The sequence below is a fragment of the Paramormyrops kingsleyae genome, chromosome 24, assembly GCF_048594095.1.
Source record: "Paramormyrops kingsleyae isolate MSU_618 chromosome 24, PKINGS_0.4, whole genome shotgun sequence".
Taxonomy (NCBI): domain Eukaryota; kingdom Metazoa; phylum Chordata; class Actinopteri; order Osteoglossiformes; family Mormyridae; genus Paramormyrops; species Paramormyrops kingsleyae.
This window is the reverse complement of record NC_132820.1, coordinates 18,688,592-18,708,553: the sequence shown is the minus strand read 5'-3', so window position 1 is coordinate 18,708,553 and position 19,962 is coordinate 18,688,592. Positions and strand designations below refer to the sequence as shown.

The following is a 19,962-nucleotide window of genomic DNA, read 5'->3' as shown; positions in this document are numbered from 1 at the left end:
AAAACATTTTTATAAGTAATGAAAAAAAAATGGAACTTGCAACTTAGAATGTGTAAAGACCGTTAAGTCGAAGTATTTTAGTCCAAGTTAAGTCCAAGAATTTTACGGAACACAATAAAGGTATGTGCTAAAACACATTCAGCCTGTTAAAAAATGGCACAGTGCACCTTGCAGGGATACTTCGTACCAGAGCATGTGAGCGGAGCGGGCAGAATTTGGTCAGAGCGCGGAGCGGGTTTTCTAATTAAGGCTGGAGCGGTCGCTTTGTCTCGCTCTAATTTCGCTCAGATACCGCTCACACTACAATTCTGAGGCGTGCCCAAATCTACCCAGAATTTATCTGTACAATTATCAAGACTGTTACACAAATTGGCCGAGATGGAATTCGCAAAGTATTTCAGAAAGGATACTGATAAATCATACAAGTGTACTATTCTTATCAAACGTATAGATGACAAGAATGTACAGCAAGAACAACAATGTGGTGAAACTGTTTCAGTTAGTAAAGATTCACTTTGGAATCACTTTTCTCAGAAACATGAGTGTGCTACGCGAACAAGCGGAAGCCAGAGCAAAACGCGTGTAAGTTTTATATGGTTGTAGCATATCAAGTCTATAAAGTAAATTAAAGTATAAAAGCATATCAAGTAAATATTGGTAATCAAATAAATTCGTTTTGTCATTCAAAGTAGGTCTAATCAGATTTTTATTTTATTTCACGTTTTATTTTACATTTTATTTTAGAGACGTGCTGCATCAACAGAAAAAAACTGAGGAATTTAAAACGTTTTTGTATATTCTTTAGGCTATTAAACCCACTGATTCCTTTATTTATAAGCCTATTTTTGTGTGGAATGCCATTTCTAAACCTGTCCGTTGTTGCCGGTAGGTTGCTTAAAAATAAATATTTTCTGTTCTGACTGGCAATGTTGCCGTTGCTCATATTTCTTTATGACATAAGGCTTCGGTTTAAGGTGACATTTGTTAGGCATGCAGATTATTTGTTCCTGTTTTAAATTGGATCGAGCGTGGAGCGATTTGACTGGAGCGGGAGGACATTTTAGTGGAGCGAGGAGCAGTGTTGAGCGGAGCGGCTTAGTGCGAATTAGAGCAGAGGAGCGGGCGGAGCCAACAGCCTCGTGAGCCAGGAGCGGAAATTCTCACCGCTCGGCTCCGCTCACATGCTCTGCTTCGTACGTTATATGTGAAACATTGCGTAGTTATGAGCACAAAAAAACCTACTGATTACTATGTGCATCTGTTATGAGATGACACAATGCACTTTGCAAGTATACACACTGACATCGCTACGTGCGAAAAAGATTGTGTAGTTATGAGCACGCAAAAGACTATAAATTACTCCGGACGTATGTGCAATCATGTATGGGATTATGAGATGTCAACGTAAACTTCTCACGGAAACAGTTCACACGTTACATGTTTGGAGCACAGAAAAGGGCTAATTACTCAGAAACAGATTGCAGTCGAAATATATTACGGCACAATAAAGAAAACCTTCGCGTATGTATATTTCCGTATCACATTCAAGCAGTTGTATTTGATATAATAAATACAGTACATACAGTTGATGTCTGCAACAATCTGTGTGACCTTATTCAGTTGTAAAAGTTATAGCTAAAAGTTAAACTGATTTACGTACATCGGTAAAAGGACACTGGCATGATATTAGCGCGGTATATGCATTACAAATGTGTCACGCAGTAAAAACGAAATATTGCTTACTTGAGGGGTGCCAAAAATATTATACGATGTAATGTGTAAAGTTCAACCTTTTGTTATAAAAAAAATAAAAACAATGCCACAGTGCACTTTCCACGGAAACAGTTCACACGAAATGGTTTTGTACCTTTTGTGTATCTGTTTATTTTATATAATAAATGTGTATCTTCCACTTGAATGACACTGACTCTCTGTCTCCTACACACAGACATATGCTCTTTATCTTTATACTATCTGATTCTTCAAATGTATATATTCTGTGTCTAAATTTCTGGCAGCTTGCACTCATGACTCAATGATGCAACTTTTTCACATGTACCGTATGAAGTGTTTATATCAAAAATGTACATGCATGCACATGTATAAGATTGTCTGCAAAACCTAAAATTTATTTGATCATAAATTTACACAAATAGTTGTGAGAAGAACATACATCAAGTATATGTATTTGTTATATCACATATTTGTGTAATTGACAGCACGGTTAACCTAGTACATTTGGGGGTTCCACTATATTTCAAATTATGCTCTATGAAAGCACATGTATTCGATTCCTTACAACACACCGCTAGATAAACTCTTTAGTGCAGACCTGAGCTGAAGAAGTGACTTCAGGCTGGGGGGTGAGTTTGACTGAGTGACTGTGATTAATTTGCAAAACAAAAGGTGTTAATGGTGCTGGAGAGGGGGCGGGCAGCTTGTATGGGCAGTAAGGGGGGGGCTCCTCGTGAGGACAGTCTCATTTTTTCAGGAATTCTAGTGTTAAAAGAAAAAATAAACAGACCCCCAGACATCAGTTTGAAATCGATGCTAATATTTTAAGTAACCACTTAAAATGCCAAAAGTACCTTAGCCGCGTTACCCAGGCAAACAGACTTTAAGTAGCAGCTTGTAGCATAAAAGTAGAAAACGCCCATTACAAGTTGCCTTCTTTTACCGGACGGAACAACAGTAAATACCCGGTCACGTATAGTAAATAAGGTTACCTGTACAAAAGCCTTGCCTAAACCACCTTTAAAAGGAAAAATAAACACACGCGCACACATCAGTTTCAAATTGATGCCAATATTTTAAGTAACCACTTAAAGTACCAAGGTACTTATCCGCGTTACTCAGGCAAACGGACCTTACGTAGCAGCTTGTAGTATAAAAGCAGAAATAGCCCGTTACAAGTTGTCTTGTTTCACCGCACCAAACAATAGTAAATACCCGGTCACGCATAGTAAATAAGGTTACCTGTAGACTACCGACGCCTGTACCAGGCAACGGCGCTTCATCAAAGGTACCGTTTTCCTGCTTTTAGCTAGAGATGGCAATTTCGGCACCCAGGATCGATCCGTTCCGAACGCGTCCGAAACTTTTGGTCTCGATACGTAGTTTATGAAACAACGTCACACGCAAAATATATTTATTTAAAAGGAACAATTGAACAATTATAAAATATATAAATAACGTTATACAGAACATATCAAACAATTTTGAACCACATACACACACAAATTACAAAACACAGCTACTGAGCTGCATTTGAAGTACCTTCCTCATCATCATCAGCGTCAGGTTTGTTTTCAGCAGTCGGCCTGATTTTGCTGATCAGTCCGTCCTCATTTAGGAGGACAGAAAAGTCACCCGCATTAATAAAATGCTCTTCCATATCTTGTACATCATGTAAAAGATGGCACATATCCTGCTCACTGAAATAAGTCCGAATTGCAGAATTTGTTATGGTCAGTGTTTGATCTGTGCCATCTTTTGTAAGCGACACAGTCCCAGTGTAGGTCGTGTTATATGAACCACACTTCTGCATTAATTTGCAACCAATGCATCTGTGTACAGATGATTTGCCAGTAAACTCATTTTGTGCGGTTTGGCATTTTGCACACCGATGTTTGCACAAAATTTGTATGCCAGTAATAGTTCCTGACGATTCAGAAAGTGTTTCAGCGTCAGTTAGTTCATTGAATTCAGCGATTTTCAGGTCGTCAATTTCTATGATGGTGGTCGATGGAGTCCCCGACAAATATATCCGTCCCTCACGTTCTCTTGTGGATAAGTTCGTAAATTGGTAAGACTTCAGAGGTTCCACTTGAACAATCTGTTGGTCCCATAAAGTCAGCTTCAGATGTCCCGAGGAATCCCCTATTTGGAACTCCTTAAGTTCTAAGTCACTGCCATTTATGTTGACGACTTTGTTGTAGCTTCCTGGGGCCAAAATTTTCGCTTTTAGGACACCGACCTGTTACACACAGATAGAGATATATTAAATAGGACTGATCAGAAAATACTAATGTTCGGTTACTTCATAAGACATATGTATCATATCACAATTTAGTTGAATATCACTGCAGGGTCATTTACATGTATTTTATGCCGAGTTAAAAGAGGTTTTAATAAATTGCGCTAGAACAAGTTATAAACCACATAAACAAAGTAACTGGTTAATTTAATTGTACAGGCACGTTAGAAACGTATTTCTTTCAACAGAATAACGCGCTTCTCATCAATAATGTCAATCAAACAATGTATGACTACATTTCATTGTACTACTTATAAGATTATTATATCTACTTACAGTTTGCCTGGGTCCAAGTGTTTGTATTTTGGCAATGATCAGCTTTGAGCTGCTGGGAGGGATTTTAGGTAAAAAAGACAGGTTCACGACTTCCACAGTTGTGCTTCTGTTGCACAAAACGTCGAATCCTGAAGGATCTGAGTAGCCTAGAAAACATGAACATCAAGTAAATACCGGCTTGATTTAGGTTAAATAGACACTTCATTTGAAGCAGAATGTCCTGTTTTGTTTTATTTTATTTTAAGAAAATTAAGACTTACTGATACTTCGCTTGACGTTGGTCAGCTTCACCCCAGTCTTGTTTTTGGAAGCTTGCGCAAACGATGTCTGCTTTTCTTGACAAAAGCAAATAACTTTGTGGAATTCGTCCCTGCTGGTTTGAAGCAGTGCCGTGAAATATTTAGAATTGCGCTTTGACACAATCGTTGGCGACACGCAGTGCAGAAAGCCCTGCAATGTCTCGAGCTCCTGTTTTGCGATCTTAGCAGGGCTGGCCATAGCTGCAGAATGACGGACACAACTAACGGTTTTTCTCTAGAATCCCTAAAGCCTACGAAAAATCCAAGTACTAGTCTCTGCAGAACACTGACGCGAGTGGGCGGATTTCAAGCACTGGAAGTGTATTACAGTGGGCGGTTCCAAAGCGTTGTTCTGATTGGCTGAAACAATCACTGGGTGGATTTCAAGTGGAGTGGGCGGTTTCAAAGCGTTGTTCTGATTGGCTATAACGACAACTGGGCGGATTTCAAGGTAAGTATCTGATTGGCTCTGTGACGGGACTTTCTGGAGACGTGTAGAAACAGCGTTCAGAAACAATGGCGGCGGATCGGATGCAGTACATGACCCAGGTAAGTAAATGTCTATTTAGTTATACGTATTGTTTTTGATTATATGCTTATAATTATTTCTGATAATATTTCATTAAAATGGCACCTCGCAATTCGCGTTTCTAAATGGCCGACTCGCCATTATTCATTTTGTTTGCTTACGTATGTGTGTTCCATATCTCTACCCTGATGATATGATTTATTTATTTATATTTTAAATCTCATGAAGGATAGAGGATCTTCAAAGATTGTTTAGGAAAACGATTAATTTAAGTATTTAATCATTTATTCTCGTTGCTGTATATGTGTAGGGATATTCACTAGGCTAAGATTCTGTGTAATTTTTATGTAATCCCTGCATTTTTGTTTTCAACAAGCATTTTTTTTTACGTATTTATGCATATGTATCTTCTGTAACAAATGTTTGATAGGTTAAATTGATCCGACTGAAATAAGAATCTGAATTGCGGATATGTTTTGAAGTGTGCAAGTAAATAGAATCCTGCTATATTAATTGGAATCTGTAATGTGTCAAATATTGATTTTTTTCCTGGGATAAAGAAGAGCCTGACCGAGTGAAAGACACTAATGTCTCTCACTTATTGTTTCCTTTTAAAAAACAGAGCACCATAATCTACACAGTACAATCTGTACATGATCCCAGGACCAGTAGGTCATGAATGATGTAGTTTCCATTTCCCAGGTTCAGCAAATGCAGCAACAGATATTATGTTACTGAAAATTGCTGTCTGTGTGTTGGTCTTCTAAAAAAATACGCATTAAACCATTATAGGTGTCATCTTAACCAATAGATCACATAAAATGCTTTAATTATAACCTTTTTTATATATAAACATTTTTAATCGTAATGTATGAAACTCTGAACATTATTAGATTAATTTTGTTAAAATAATTAAGCTAATTAAGTTAATAATTAAGAATATTATCATTAAGCACTGCATATTTTGTCTTTGCAGCATGTCACTGTTCAGGTTAAGGACCATCCAGTGCCTCAACCTCAAAGAATTTGTGAAAATTCAAATCTGTTTTCTTGCCCATTTTGCACTTTGGACAAGTACAATCCAAAGGAGTATAATTCTGTTGCAGTCCACATTGCTTCCCATAGGACAAGGGCGGTTGAGTATGGTGGTGAGTGGTTGGTCTTGTTATGTTTTTCAGTTCATTCATAATGGCCAATGAACATCTATTAACATGATGCTTTTAATCTGTTTTAGATTATATCATATATAGCTGCACCCTTGGATGCCGTGGGAGGACTACACATTTTCACTGCTGTCTGTGTACATGCAGCTGTATATGTAAACAAAGGTGATCTGCAAAAGCATCATTGCCGTCACCATTCCATTGTTGCTGAGCCTCCCGCCGGCCACCCAACAGAGCCTCCCGCCGGCCACCCAACAGAGCCTCCTGCCGGCCACCCACCAGTACCTCCCTCTGGACATCCAACAGAGTCTCCCGCCGGCCATCCACCAGGGCAACCTGATCAAGCACTCATACCATGCCAAAAAGCTGTCCATAGAAAGCAAGTAACTGTTGAATGTCCTCACTGTAGAATGAGCCTAAATAAGAAGAATCTTAAACAACATGTGGCAAGAAAACATCAGGTTGTTACAGTAATTGTACAGTAAAAGTAATTGTTGTGCAGTGTTTTTGTCTTCACTTTCTGAATGTGTAATTGGATGATGCAAATTATGATGCAATTATACAGAACCTGCATAATATTTAAAATATAACATCGTACAACAGATATTGAATGATTTTAAATTGCAACAAAAATATTTAACTTACCGAAATTTTAAATTAGTTATTTAGTTTTTAATACAGATTAAAAGTATAGATTAAAAAGTATAAAACAGTTTAAGTATAACTATGAACAAGATAGAAAAAAAATTGCACATATGACTCTATACACTCAATGGCCACCTTGCTAGTAGCAGGCTGGACCCCCTTTTACTGTATACAGTGACAAGTCCACATCACAGTTGAATTAAACGTTGAAATCACACAGCACAAGACTTGGCATGAAAAACAACGTATAAACCACAACCTAGGCAGGTAAAAGTAACTCATGTAAAAGATAAAAATATAAAGTGCTTAGAAGTGTAAGGTGTAATGAGTGGTAAACCTTACACTTACGTAAAGTGGTAAGGTAATTAAGCATCAATTTAGAGTAGTCGTGAAGGGGCGTTTTAGTGGCAGCCATTTCGTTTATTGGTTTCCCTGAGCTAGATTAACAGAGAGACAGGGACTTGTTTTGATTGGCTGACGTAAGTGACCACTCCCACCTGAAGCAAGGCTTGTCCTGTGCATTTTATTTCTGGATTTGCAAGAGGTAAGTCGCTACATATATGTAATGCTTTTATTAGTTTGTTGACGCTTTGCTTTTTTAATTATAGGTGATTTATTTTGTGGTCCTCAGTTTTTTAAAACATGTTTTTGTTCGGTGTTAGGCAATAGTGTTTGAGCAGGGTAAGCGTTCGTTTAGGTAGTGTGAAATGCGCGACAGACCTGTTTCTGTGGCAGCCATTTTAGGTATCTTTTACATTTGCGCTTTACATTATCCCCGTTCTTATACGCTTACGTTTTAAAGTGGTATATTTTGTAATGCAGCAGATAAGGATTTGGCAGCAGTAGAACACGTGTAAGTGGTCAAAATTAATCTTGGTTTAGAAGCGCAAAGTATGTTTTAAACGCTGTGTGTCTGTGGCATGTCGTACTTTTGTGTTTTAGCATTTATAATTACGGTAGACGTAATTGCATATGTGTAATGCTATGTTTTTATTCGCTTGTTGACGCTTTGCTGTTTTCCAATTGTAGCTGATTTATTTTGTGTTAAGGTTTTTTAAAAACATTTTTAGTTTGATGTTAGGCAATAGTGTTTCAGCAGCGTAATCGTTTGTTCCATCGGTGTTAACTGCGTCACAGAAAGCTCTTTCTGTGGCGGCCATTTTAGGTATCTTGTTTTTGATTAGCATGTACATTTGCGCGTTACATTATCCCCGTCCTTACACGGTTATGTTTTGAAGTAATATATTTTGTAATGCAGCAGATAAGGATGTGGCAACAGTAAATCACGTTTAAGTGGTCAAATTAAGTTTGGTTCAGAAGCGCAAAGTATGTTTTAAACGCTGTGTGTCTGTGGCATATCGTACTTTTGTGTTTTAACATTTATAATTATGGTAGACGTAATTACATATGTGTAATGCTATGTTTTTATTCGCTTGACGCTTTGCTGTTTTCTCACTGTGGGTGGTTTATTTTGTGTCAAGGTTTTTAAAAACATATATATAATTTATTAAATAAATTTAATAATTAAATGCGCCACAAAGCTGTTTCCGTGTCGGCCATTTTAGATGTCTTGTTTTTGCTGAGCATGCGCACATGTACGGAATACAAATGTATTTTGTATTTTTTTACTCTTTCTCTTTTTGCAGTCTTTAGATCCGTCAGGGTTCATTTCACTGCATGTTGTACTGGTTATATCTATGTATGTGACAAAGAATCTTAATATTTAAATCTTGAGTGGGATCACTATCCGGTAATCAATTTACAATAAAATATACTTTTATTTAGTTCACAACATTAAATTGTCTGAAGGCGCTTCACTCTATCCCCATCTATGTAGCCATATATTGTAAAGTAACATATTTTGCAATTCATCCGATAAGGATTCGGCAGCAGTACATTACGGTTTTACCGTAAGTTGCATGCTAAACTTCCATAGTGTTTACGTCGTAGTTGTAGACTTGTAAAGTAAGGCAATAACTGCTTGGTTACTACTGCAGCAGTTCACGGTAAATACAGACAGAATTAACCGGCAAGGAGCCATGCCTGCGTGTTTAGGAACTGAAACAGTACGAAAACAGATACAGACCGGTGTGAAACAAATGTATGTGAGGCTGCATTACATCGCAGCGATGTTTGTATGGTGCACTTTTGTCATTCCTCTCAGTCGATGTGAATTTACTACGTATATTTTACAGTAAAAATGTAATATGTATTTTACTAGTAATGTAAGCCGTTATGAAAGAAACTTAATGTTAAAGGACTGCTTGGAATGCTACAGTAAAAAATGTTTGTGGTATCCATGTTTCGTATAGTAATGAAATGTATACACATGTCAGTTAAGTCATACATCTTGTCTTTATAGACTTTGAAGAGGTCTGTCGACAGAGGGATCAAAGGTGAATATTTTGAAGCTGCTGTCTACCACCAGTTGTTTGAGAATGACCGTGGAGAAGGTTTCAAGTGTACATGGTGTTTTAAATAAAGACTGACTATTGAGAAATGTTGATGCTATGAAAGTCATCTGTCACTTTTCTCTACAGATTTCTGCTGGAGAAAGACATTTCCAAGGAGAAAGTGATAAACGGTATGCTTTGTGCACTTCGAGAAGTGAGCATTGCCACTACATCAGTTTGCTATAGAAATAGAAGCTTAATATGTTAGTTGTTAAAATCTTATCTATCTGATTTAAGGTAACCCAGGGTTTTGGGTTACAATTTACTACCTGGAAGACTATTCCATATTTCAGCAGTATGCTGTAAATGCATTTGCTGTAGGAAGAGAAGCATAGTATTTTATAGGTGATTGTTATTGCTTAATATGTTATAGTTGGTAATCTTATCTAGGTCTGATTTAAAGGAACCTAGGGTTTTAGTTTGTGCTACAGTAGTACGAAGACTTTTCTGTACTGTAGGTACATGCTGTGTTAAAAAAAAAAGTGCTTCCTTAAATTTAATTTAAAATATTAAAATTAAGACTTGTTTATACAACAGCACATTGAATATATAGTGGCAGAGGTGCTTTTTCCTCAATATGGTAAATGGCCATGATATTGATTTTAAGGTATATTTGTGTCTGTGAGATTAGTAATTTGTAGCATTTGTAATAAATCGCATTGTAGTGACAGGAAAAATTGAAATACATGTGAGAAACCCATCCGTTCGTGTTGAGGTGAAGCTTATGTAATATTGTTTTGCAGTGTGACTTCACAGGTAAGTGTGTCATTTTAACAATGAAAGTCATGTTAGAGATTGATTGTAGGATAAGGATTGTAATGCTTCATAAAATGTTTAGTGTGTAAATTGTGGTTTACTGTCCAGACACTTCAATATTGATTTAGCTGCATCACTGATTCTAAGTAGCTGAGATGTGTCAGTGTACATAGTTCTCACAGAAAAACAGCATTGTAATTGCTTTAAGTAATGCATATCAATTAAACTTAGTTTTGTGATAACTGATAATTACTGAGTCACCACACACTGCACAACCATAAAATGTTTTCTACATGTAACCCATATGGAACACTGTTGGAAACTGGCAGAAGAGAAGACGCTATGAAGTTCCATCCAAGGAGGAACAACTTGACAGATGCATCATTCAAGCAGTTCATAAAATGTTTAGTGTGTAAATTGTGGTTTACTGTCCATACACTTCAATATTAATTTAGCTTCATCACTGATTCTTAGTAGCTGAGATGTGTCAGTGTACATAGTTCTCACAGAACAGCATTGTTATTGTTTTAATACATATCAATCAAAATTAGTTTTGTGATATCTAATAATTACTGAGTCACCACACACACTGCACGAGCATAAAATGTCTTCGACATGTAACCTGTATGGAACACTGTTGGAAACTGGCAGAAGAGAAGACGCTATGACGTTCCATCCAAGGAGGAACAACTTGACAGATGCATCATTCGAGCAGTTGTTTGAGGTGGTACTTTGCTGATGGTAACTCAGTGGTACCTTGCTTGTTGGGGATTTGAACCTGTGATTTTAAATTACAAGTGTACATCCCTAGCTATTAGGAAGTATAATTGAGATGTCAGTGCAAAGTAAGGTTGTAAGCAGGTGTGCCTTGTGTTGTCCCCCCCCCTTGTTCATTTGCAGATGCCTCGCACCAAGGCGTCCAAGCGTTCAGCAGCAGCGAAGAAGAGGCTGATGGACCGGCGGCGAGCTGCTGATAGTTTTGATGTGGCTATGACCGATGACGGGGTTACGTCTTTTCCCCCCTACCGGAATACCAAAAAGATCACGACTGTGACTTTCCCGACGAGCCACGACCAACAACCTGAGCAGGCCGTACAGCCGCGGCCTGACTCTGTCATGGCTATGACTGACGGGGTTATTTCTTTTCCCCCCTACTGGAATACCAAAAAGATCCAGACTGTGACTTTCCCGACGAGCCATGACCTCCAGGTTCCCACCCTGGGTGCCATTTGTAGGACTGATGACGAGTTGTATATGCCTTCTTTTTATAAAGACAAGGCTTTGACTGACGAGGTTGTGCAGCCACCTCCTAAAAGAAAGGCTGCAGCTATACAACCATCTAAACGACCATCTAAAAAACCATCCATGAGACCATCTAACTCAGCACTTGAAGTGTCAAACTCTGTTCCAAACAATTGTCCAAAGCGTTGTCCGAAGCGTTGTCCGAAGCGTTGCCGTTTGGCAAAAACATTGGCGAAACCCTTGGCGAAACCCTTGGCAAAACCCTTGGCAAAACCCTTGGCAAAACCCTTGCTAATGTCTGAACAACAAAGTGCCCTGGCTCAACAGCAGCATATGAACCCTGTAACTGTCTGTGCACCTACTCATTTTCCTCAGGCACGTACTGTGAGAGGCTCCTTCCATCAAGGACACCCACGATTTGGAGTCAACAGTAACAAGCAATGTGTTGCTAATAGTTTGATTGCTATAGTGACGTGTAAGGTAAAGAATGTTTTAACCTGGTCAGTCACAGACATTGATCAAGTGCTGCTGAATGGAGATGACCTCTACACCACCATCAGAGATGCTGGGAGAATTGGAGATGCTTCTGGGTATCTGTTTGTGAGAGATCTACCAACTGAGTACACATTGAATGGTGATAAATTTGAAATAAACTACCATGATGACATGTTTGTTGGCTTGTTTGGTGTGAGTGAATATGGAGATATGTGCAACATTCTCATGTCAGCTGATCAAGCGGTAAGAAGAGTATTCTCACTGTATGATGCGTGTCTTTTTACTCTTAAAGTAAATACATGTGCCATCATTAAGCAAGGGTCATGGTATGTGGTGATCGACTCCCATTCCCGACGAGGAGATGGAGCAAGCGACGCATCAGGCAGAAGTATATTGGTGTACCACTCTAACATAGATTCTTTGCTAGACCATGTGAATACCCTAGGACTGTCTTTAGATGCAACAGGGGAACAGTTTGAGATTACAGCTGTGAGTGTGACCAGTCGAAGCATCCTGCAGCAGCATCCAGATGGTAATTCCTCAGTCACCAGTCTCAACCAGCCTACCAGCATGTCAGACCATCCAGACGGTAACTCCTCAGTGACCAGAGTCAAGCAGTTTGCCAACATGTCAGAGAGCCAATATGGTTTGGTAAGGCCAAATGTGACAGACGATGCACAACCTGAGGTTGATATGCATGTGAGCAATGAAGGTGATGTAGTATTCATCAGTGAGCTATGCAATGAGCAGTTTTTGTTCAGTCCTTTGACAACACAGCAGCAAAGAAGCCTTTCCTGTAAGCTTGGTGTGGTGTATATTGATCATGGTCATGTAAACATGGCTGCACAGTTTCCAATGGGTGACCCTTGCAGAACGGTACCTATTACTGGTGATGGTAACTGCTTTTTCAGATCTCTGGCTTTTGCTATTACTGGAAATGAGAAAGAACACAGGAAAATTAGACGTGCTATTGTTGGTCACATACTAAAAAATCAATCCAGGTATGTTGCTTGTCTTAGGGAAGGTCACTCTTCTGTCACTGAGTATGTCACTGCATCACGGATGAAATATGTTGGTACTTGGGCATCTGAGGTAGAGATTCAAGCTGCCGCTGATCTGCTTGGTGTGCATATTTTCACATTCTCCAATAACAAATGGTTGAAGTACTCCACATGTATTGGTTCTGATCCGAGAGGTATGTACCTGAAACATTGTAATGAGTCACACTATGAGGCTGTAACTTGTGTGAAAGGGCGTGATACTGAGGGTTGTGCCAGACAATGCTCTGAAATTCACAATACAGCATCTGAAATGGCATCAAGTCGACGAAAACTGGAACGAGGCAAAAGACGGTATGAAGAAAGTATGGTGTACAAGGAGGAACAACTTGAGAGAAGCATAAAGCGCTACCATGAGGATGAAGTGTACAGAGAACATGTGAAACAGTCAAGTGTAAGTAAGTACGCAACAGACTTGGGTCACCGCAAACATATACAGCAGTCAAGTGTGAGTAAGTATGCGATAGATAATGAACACAGGCAACGTGTGCAGCAGTCGAGTGTGAGCAAGTATGCGACAGATAATGAACACAGGCAACGTGTGAAGCAGTCGAGTGTGAGCAAGTATGCGACAGATAATGAACACAGGCAACGTGTGAAGCAGTCGAGTGTGAGCAAGTATGCGACAGATAATGAACACAGTCAACGTGTGAAGCAGTCGAGTGTGATTAAGTATGCAACAGACACTGAACACAGGCACCGTGTGAAGCAGTCAAGTATGCAGAAGTATGCAACTGACATTGAACACAGGCAACGTGTAAAAGACTGTATGGTTCGTAAGCATGCCACAAATGAAAGTTACAGAGAAGCTGTGAAGAAACAGAAATTTGAAGCCTACCATTGTAATCCAGTATACCAATCAGCTCAGAAGCAAAGTTGCAGTAATAGATATAAGACAGACAGCTGTTATGCCACTGCAGTGAAAAGCAGAAATACTGGAAAACGGACTAAAGAGAAGGATAACAGAAAAGACATTAAGTATGTGATTGAACAGTTTAGACAGAAAATAACTAAAGGCCCAGAATACATTTGTTCAGTGTGTCATCGATTGCTATTTAAACACCAAGTTCTGATTTGCAAGAAAGATGAGTACTTCAAAAAATCACAGGCAATTGCGTTAGTGGCATCACAGTGTATAACTGAGACATACTTGCATAAATGTGTAGATATGTGTTCTGATGATTGTAGCAGTGTTATTGGCTCTAGAGGTTCCTTGTGGATCTGCCACACGTGTCACAGAAAGATTCTTGATGGGAAACTGCCAGCAGAGAGTGTTGCAAACAATCTAGCTTTAGACCCAGTCCCTGTAGAGTTACAGCGTCTAAATTCACTGGAACAACATCTGATTGCTATGCATATTCCTTTCATGAGAATTGTCTCTTTGCCAAAAGGTGGACAAAATGGTGTTCATGGTCCTGTGACTTGTGTCCCATCTAGTGTTCCAAATGTAGCTGAAGTTTTACCAAGAGTCAACAATGATGACCTTATGATTCGTGTAAAGTTGAAGCGGAAGTTAACTTACAAAGGGCATTACAAATATGAATTTGTGCATCTAGAAAAAATAAAGAAGGCTTTGGTGTATCTTACAGAAAATAACCAATTTTACAGCAATGTGCAGTTTAACAATGACTGGATCAATCCCCTGCAGAAAACTAAAGAAATACTTGGTGATGTAAGTGACATACATGCAAATGAAGACTGTAATGAAAATAACATGGAGGATGAGGAAATGGATGAAACTATGCATGATAGACAACAACATGGCATGTATATGGATACGTGTCTTCAACCTGTAGACATAGCACAAGAGATCTTGGATCAGCACTTTGATGGAATCATGTCTATGGCACCTGCAGAAGGAAACAATCCAGTGAGGCTTCTAACTGATGAGTCAAATGAAGCTAAATGTTTTCCAGTCCTATTCCCAAAAGGAACAGGTACTTTTCATGAGAGAAGGAAGGAAAAACTGACACTGTGTAGGTATTTAAATACAAGAATTCTTAATGCAGATGGACGTTTTGGAAAAAACTTAGACTATATATTTTATGGGCAGTATTTGTCTGAGCTTCAGCAGGTTGTGTCAAATGTGTCAATTGCTGTGAGAAAAGGCTATGATGCACGGGATAAGTGTCCTGTCACATCAGAAACTTTGACAAATAAGGAGGCTCTACAAAAGATGTTCAATTTTGATGAAGGTTATAAATTTCTAAGACCAATCAGAGGCACCCCTGTTTTTTGGCAAAGTGTTCAGAAAGATTTGTTTGCGATGGTAAGACAGCTTGGTATTCCCACATGGTTTTGCTCCTTTTCTTCTGCTGATTTACGTTGGACAGAAATGATAACAGCAATCTTCAAACAAGATGGCATAGATGCATCAAGTGCTGAGCTCGACTGGTCAGAAAGGTGTGCACTGTTGAAAAACAATCCTGTGACAGCTGCCAGAATGTTTGACTATCGATTCCACTGCTTCCTGAAAGATGTCATCATGTCAGAAGCACAACCCATTGGCAAAATAGTTGACTATTTCTACAGAATAGAATTTCAGCAACGGGGATCACCTCACACTCACTGTTTGTTTTGGGTGGAAGATGCACCTAAGGTTGGCAAAGATGATGAAGATGAAGTATCAGCTTTCATTGATCACTATGTGACATGTGAAATGCCAGAGGGTAACGATGAAATGCATGAAATTGTATGTAGTGTACAGCAACATAGTAAGAGGCACTCAAAAACATGCAAGAAAAAAGGGAAAACTTGTAGATTCAATTTCCCACGTCCTCCAAGCAACAGAACATTTGTGTCATCATGCAAACTTGGAGATGGTGAGACAGACGGACAGCCCCTGAAAAAAGAAGTAGCAGATGCTATAATGAAAAAAGTGAAGGATGCTGTACTAAACCCTGAGGCCAACTATGACTCTGTTGATTCCTTATTTAGTACAATTGGTATCAGTCAGGAAATATTTGAAGCTGCGTACTCAAGAATCACAAAGAAAACTACCATTGTTCTTAAGAGGAGACCATGTGAAGTGTGGGTGAACCAATATAACAGAGACCTTTTACGCTGTTGGAATGCAAATATGGACATTCAGTTTGTGGTTGATGCATATTCATGTATTGTGTACATCATTTCCTACATTTCCAAAGCTGAGAGAGAGATGGGACTGCTACTGGCTAATGCTCAGAAAGAGGCCACCCAGCAAGGTAACCTTGATGCAAAAGAAGCTCTTCGGCAACTTGGCAGCGTTTTCCTACACAATCGTGAAGTTTCAGCTCAGGAAAGTGTTTATCGTCTGACTAACATGAGGTTGAAAGAGGGATCACGAAAGGTGCAGTTTATCCCAACCGGAGAAAATGTGGTAAAAATGAGCCTTCCATTGAACGTCATACGGAAGAAAGCTGAGTGTGAGAATGAGGATGAACAAGGAATTTGGATGAACAGTATCACTGATAGATATAAAGCCAGACCAGAAACAGAAGCGTTTGCAGGAATGTGCCTGGCGACATTTGCATCTGAGTACAGAATACTATCTAAGTCTCAAAGCTCATGCCCTGGAAGTGTGCAGTTGGACAGAAAATTAGGATTTGTGAAAAAAAGGACACGCACAGATGGAGCTGTTGTTCGGTATGCTCGCTTTTCACCCACAAAGGACCCAGAAAAATATTACTACAGCATTTTGCAACTTTTTCTGCCACATTATTTCGATGCACAGTTAAAACCTTCTACTTTTGGCAGTTACCAGGAATTCTATGAGACTGGTTGTGTCAAGTTTGTTGATGATGAATTGCATTCAGTGAAACTGGTTGTGGAGTCAAACATGTCAAGTTTTGAAAAGGAATCACGTGCAATAGACAAAGCTCAGGAAGACCTACAGCTGCATGGTGCAATGGAAGATGCTTGGGCAGAGATTTGTCCAGAGACTGAACGTGAACGGTTAGAGTGTCTTGCCAGCAAATGCAACATTACACCAGAAATGAGAGAAAAACGTGATGAGATACCAGATTTGTTACCAAGACTGAGTCGCTATATGTTACATGACAATCCTTGTGGTATGTCCAGGCAGGAAGCGTTGGCTTTGCTTCGCTCACTGAATAACAAGCAATCTGAGATTTTTTACAAAATACGAAACTGGTGTTTACTGAAGGCGCGTGGTGAAAACCCAGAACCATTTCATGTATTCATATCTGGACCTGGAGGTGTGGGCAAGTCAGTCTTGATCAAAGCAATACAGTATGAGGCAGCTCATGTCTTGCGTCAGTTGTCACATAATCCAGATGAGACACATGTGTTACTGACTGCTCCAACTGGAGTTAGTGCTTACAACATAAAAGCTGCAACAATACACACCTGTTTCCATATTGCAACAGATGTAAAGTTGCCATATGAACCACTTGGAGATGAAAAAATAAATTCATTGAGAGCTGAACTGGGAAACCTGCAGATATTGATTATAGATGAAATTTCAATGGTTGATCACAAGCTGCTTGCGTATATTCATGGCAGATTAAGACAAATCAAACAAATTGGAGATTATTCTGCTTTTGGAAATGTTTCAATCATTGCTGTTGGAGATTTCTACCAACTTTGTCCTGTGAAAGGGAAAGCTTTGTATACTGAGGGTAAAGGTGTGAATCTATGGCAGAATCATTTTGCTATGGTGGAGCTCACTGAAATTATGAGACAGAAAGATATGGAGTTTGCACAGTTGCTGAATCGACTAAGGAAACGCAAAAGGGGTGATGCAATGCTGGAGGAAGACATTGCTATGCTGAAACTACGTGTGACAGGCGAAGGACAAGACAGTACTGGTCTTCATATTTATGCAACCAATGATGAAGTTGATCAGCATAACTACCATATGCTGCGGAAGATCTGCTCAGACCATGTCATCATTCATGCTCAGGATTTTGAAAGGGTTGCTGCAACTGGCAGACTGGAAAGGAAACATGGACATCATGCCAATGTTCAGAAGACATGTCTCCCAGAATCACTACATGTAGGTGTCAATGCACGAGTAATGCTGCTGAAAAACATTGATGTTTCAGACGGCCTGGTAAATGGTGCATTTGGTACAGTCAGTGACATCTGCTTTGATACTGATGAGGATTTTCCATCAGAGATATACATCACATTTGACAATAAAGCAGCTGGAAAGTCACTCAGGGGAAAGAAGCCATGCCTCAAAGTAGGGTTGGACAAAGCTACACGAATCAAACCAGAGGAGGAGAGAGTGACAAACAGTGGTGGAACACGAAGGCAGTTTCCACTGAAATTAGCTTGGGCTTGTACAGTACACAAGGTACAAGGTCTGACAGTGGATAAGGCTGTTGTATCACTAAAGAAGATATTTGCAGCTGGACAAGCGTATGTAGCATTAAGCCGTGTGACTTCTCTGGAAGGCCTCATAATAGAAGACTTTAAGGAGACTGCTATATATGCAAAACAAGACATTGAGACTGCAATGCAAAGCATGCCTGCGTTTATTGATCCTGTCATGGAAGTGCCATCATCATGCAAAATTCTCCTACATAATGTTGAAGGACTTACCTGTCACCTGGATGACCTAAAGCAAGACAGAAGGTATATGGAAGCTGATATCATCTGCTTGACAGAGACATGGTTAAATTTGGAGGAAGACACAGAAGATGTACAGCTGCCTGGATTTTCATACCATGGGAAGCCCAGACATCAGGCATATGATGGTAGTGATGCTATCTTTGCTGAACTGAAGAAGCAACAACATGGTGGTGTGGGTTTGTATTATAAAGAACATACCAACTGTACTGTGACTGATGTGCAGTGTGTCAACATTGAGTGTGTGCAGTTCAGTGTGGGCCTACTAAGAACAACAGTCTTGGTACTATACAGACCACCCTCATATAATCTGACAATCTTTCAGAAGAACCTGATGCAGTTGATCACTCGGTTGGACAGTGTGGAAGGTGGAAAAATCATCATGGGCGACTTCAATGAAAATCTTTTGCAAGTGAGTACAATTGCTAATTTTATGGAAGAACAGGGGTATGCTCAACTTGTGAAAGAAGCAACCACTGGGAAAGGCACTTTGATTGATCATGTGTATGTGAAAGACATTGTGACTAACAGCATCTTTGTTTCAGTAATGCCAACATATTTCAGCCATCATGAATGTGTAGTGCTACATTATCTATAAGAAACTGTATAAATAAACAAAAAAAATTGTCATGCAGTGAATCATTTGGCAGCAAGTACAATTGCTAATTTTATGGAAAAACATGGGTATGCTCAACTTGTGAAAGAAGCAACTACTGAGAAAGGCACTTTGATTGATCATGTGTATGTGAAAGACATTTTGACTAACAGAATTTTTGTTTCAGCAATGCCGATGTATTTCAGCCATCATGAATGTGTGGTGCTACATTATCTAGCCATCAGTAGCTACCACTGGGGTTGCCAGTAGGCTGTGGGCGGCTAAGACTGGGGTTGGCCTTCAGAACGCTGCAACTGGGTCTCAGAGGTTAGCAGTGGAGCTGGTGTTTCAGGGCTTGGCATTTAGCCTGAGGCTGATGTTGGGCTTTGGGGGTTGGGGTCGACCTTGAGGTGCCTGTTGCTAGGCCTGCACCTGGTACCATGCTTTAGGTGGCTGCAGCTGGGCTTCAGTGAGCTGGTACTAGGGCTGAGGCAGGGGGGACTAAAGCTGGACATGGCGGCCTGTTGCTGGGGAGTAGTATGAGGTGGGCTGATTGGGTTACCACTAGGCATAGGACTAAGGTTACGGGAGGGTCACTAGCGCTAGGCATAAGGGGGCTAGGATGGGGCACCTGGCACTAGGGGCTGGTGTGGGGGCTATGGGAAGATTAGGACAGAGCAAGCAATGTGGGCTTTGAAAAGGGAGGTAATGTGCTCTGTCAAGTACCTCACAACAGCAGTATCCCAAAATTTTGAAATGCTATAAATTAAAAAAAAAGAATTTTTAGATATCCTGCAATATATTTGATTATTCATAAAAATTATTCTTGTATACATAAGAA

At 39.6% G+C, this 19,962-nt stretch overlaps 1 protein-coding gene across 1 annotated transcript; it reads left to right on the top strand.

The window, feature by feature from the left end:
- Nucleotides 1–9,488: 9,488 nt before the first annotated feature.
- LOC140582141 (uncharacterized) lies at nt 9,489–19,530 on the top strand. Its single transcript, XM_072706161.1, has 5 exons — nt 9,489–9,532; nt 11,058–12,137; nt 12,414–12,545; nt 13,734–19,070; nt 19,360–19,530. Exons 2-5 carry the CDS (start codon nt 11,058–11,060, stop codon nt 19,528–19,530), a joined length of 6,720 nt encoding a protein of 2,239 aa, XP_072562262.1. The 5' UTR covers nt 9,489–9,532.
- Nucleotides 19,531–19,962: the final 432 nt, after the last annotated feature.

Coding starts and splice junctions, on each gene's coding strand:
- LOC140582141 (XM_072706161.1), top strand. CDS start 11,058: ATGCCTCGCACCAAGGCGTCCAAGCGTTCAGCAGCAGCGAAGAAGAGG. Junction 12,546..13,733: donor CAGAGAGCCAATATGGTTTG/GTAAGGCCAAAT, acceptor ATGGTTCGTAAG/CATGCCACAAATGAAAGTTA. Junction 19,071..19,359: donor CTAACAGCATCTTTGTTTCA/GTAATGCCAACA, acceptor TACATTATCTAG/CCATCAGTAGCTACCACTGG.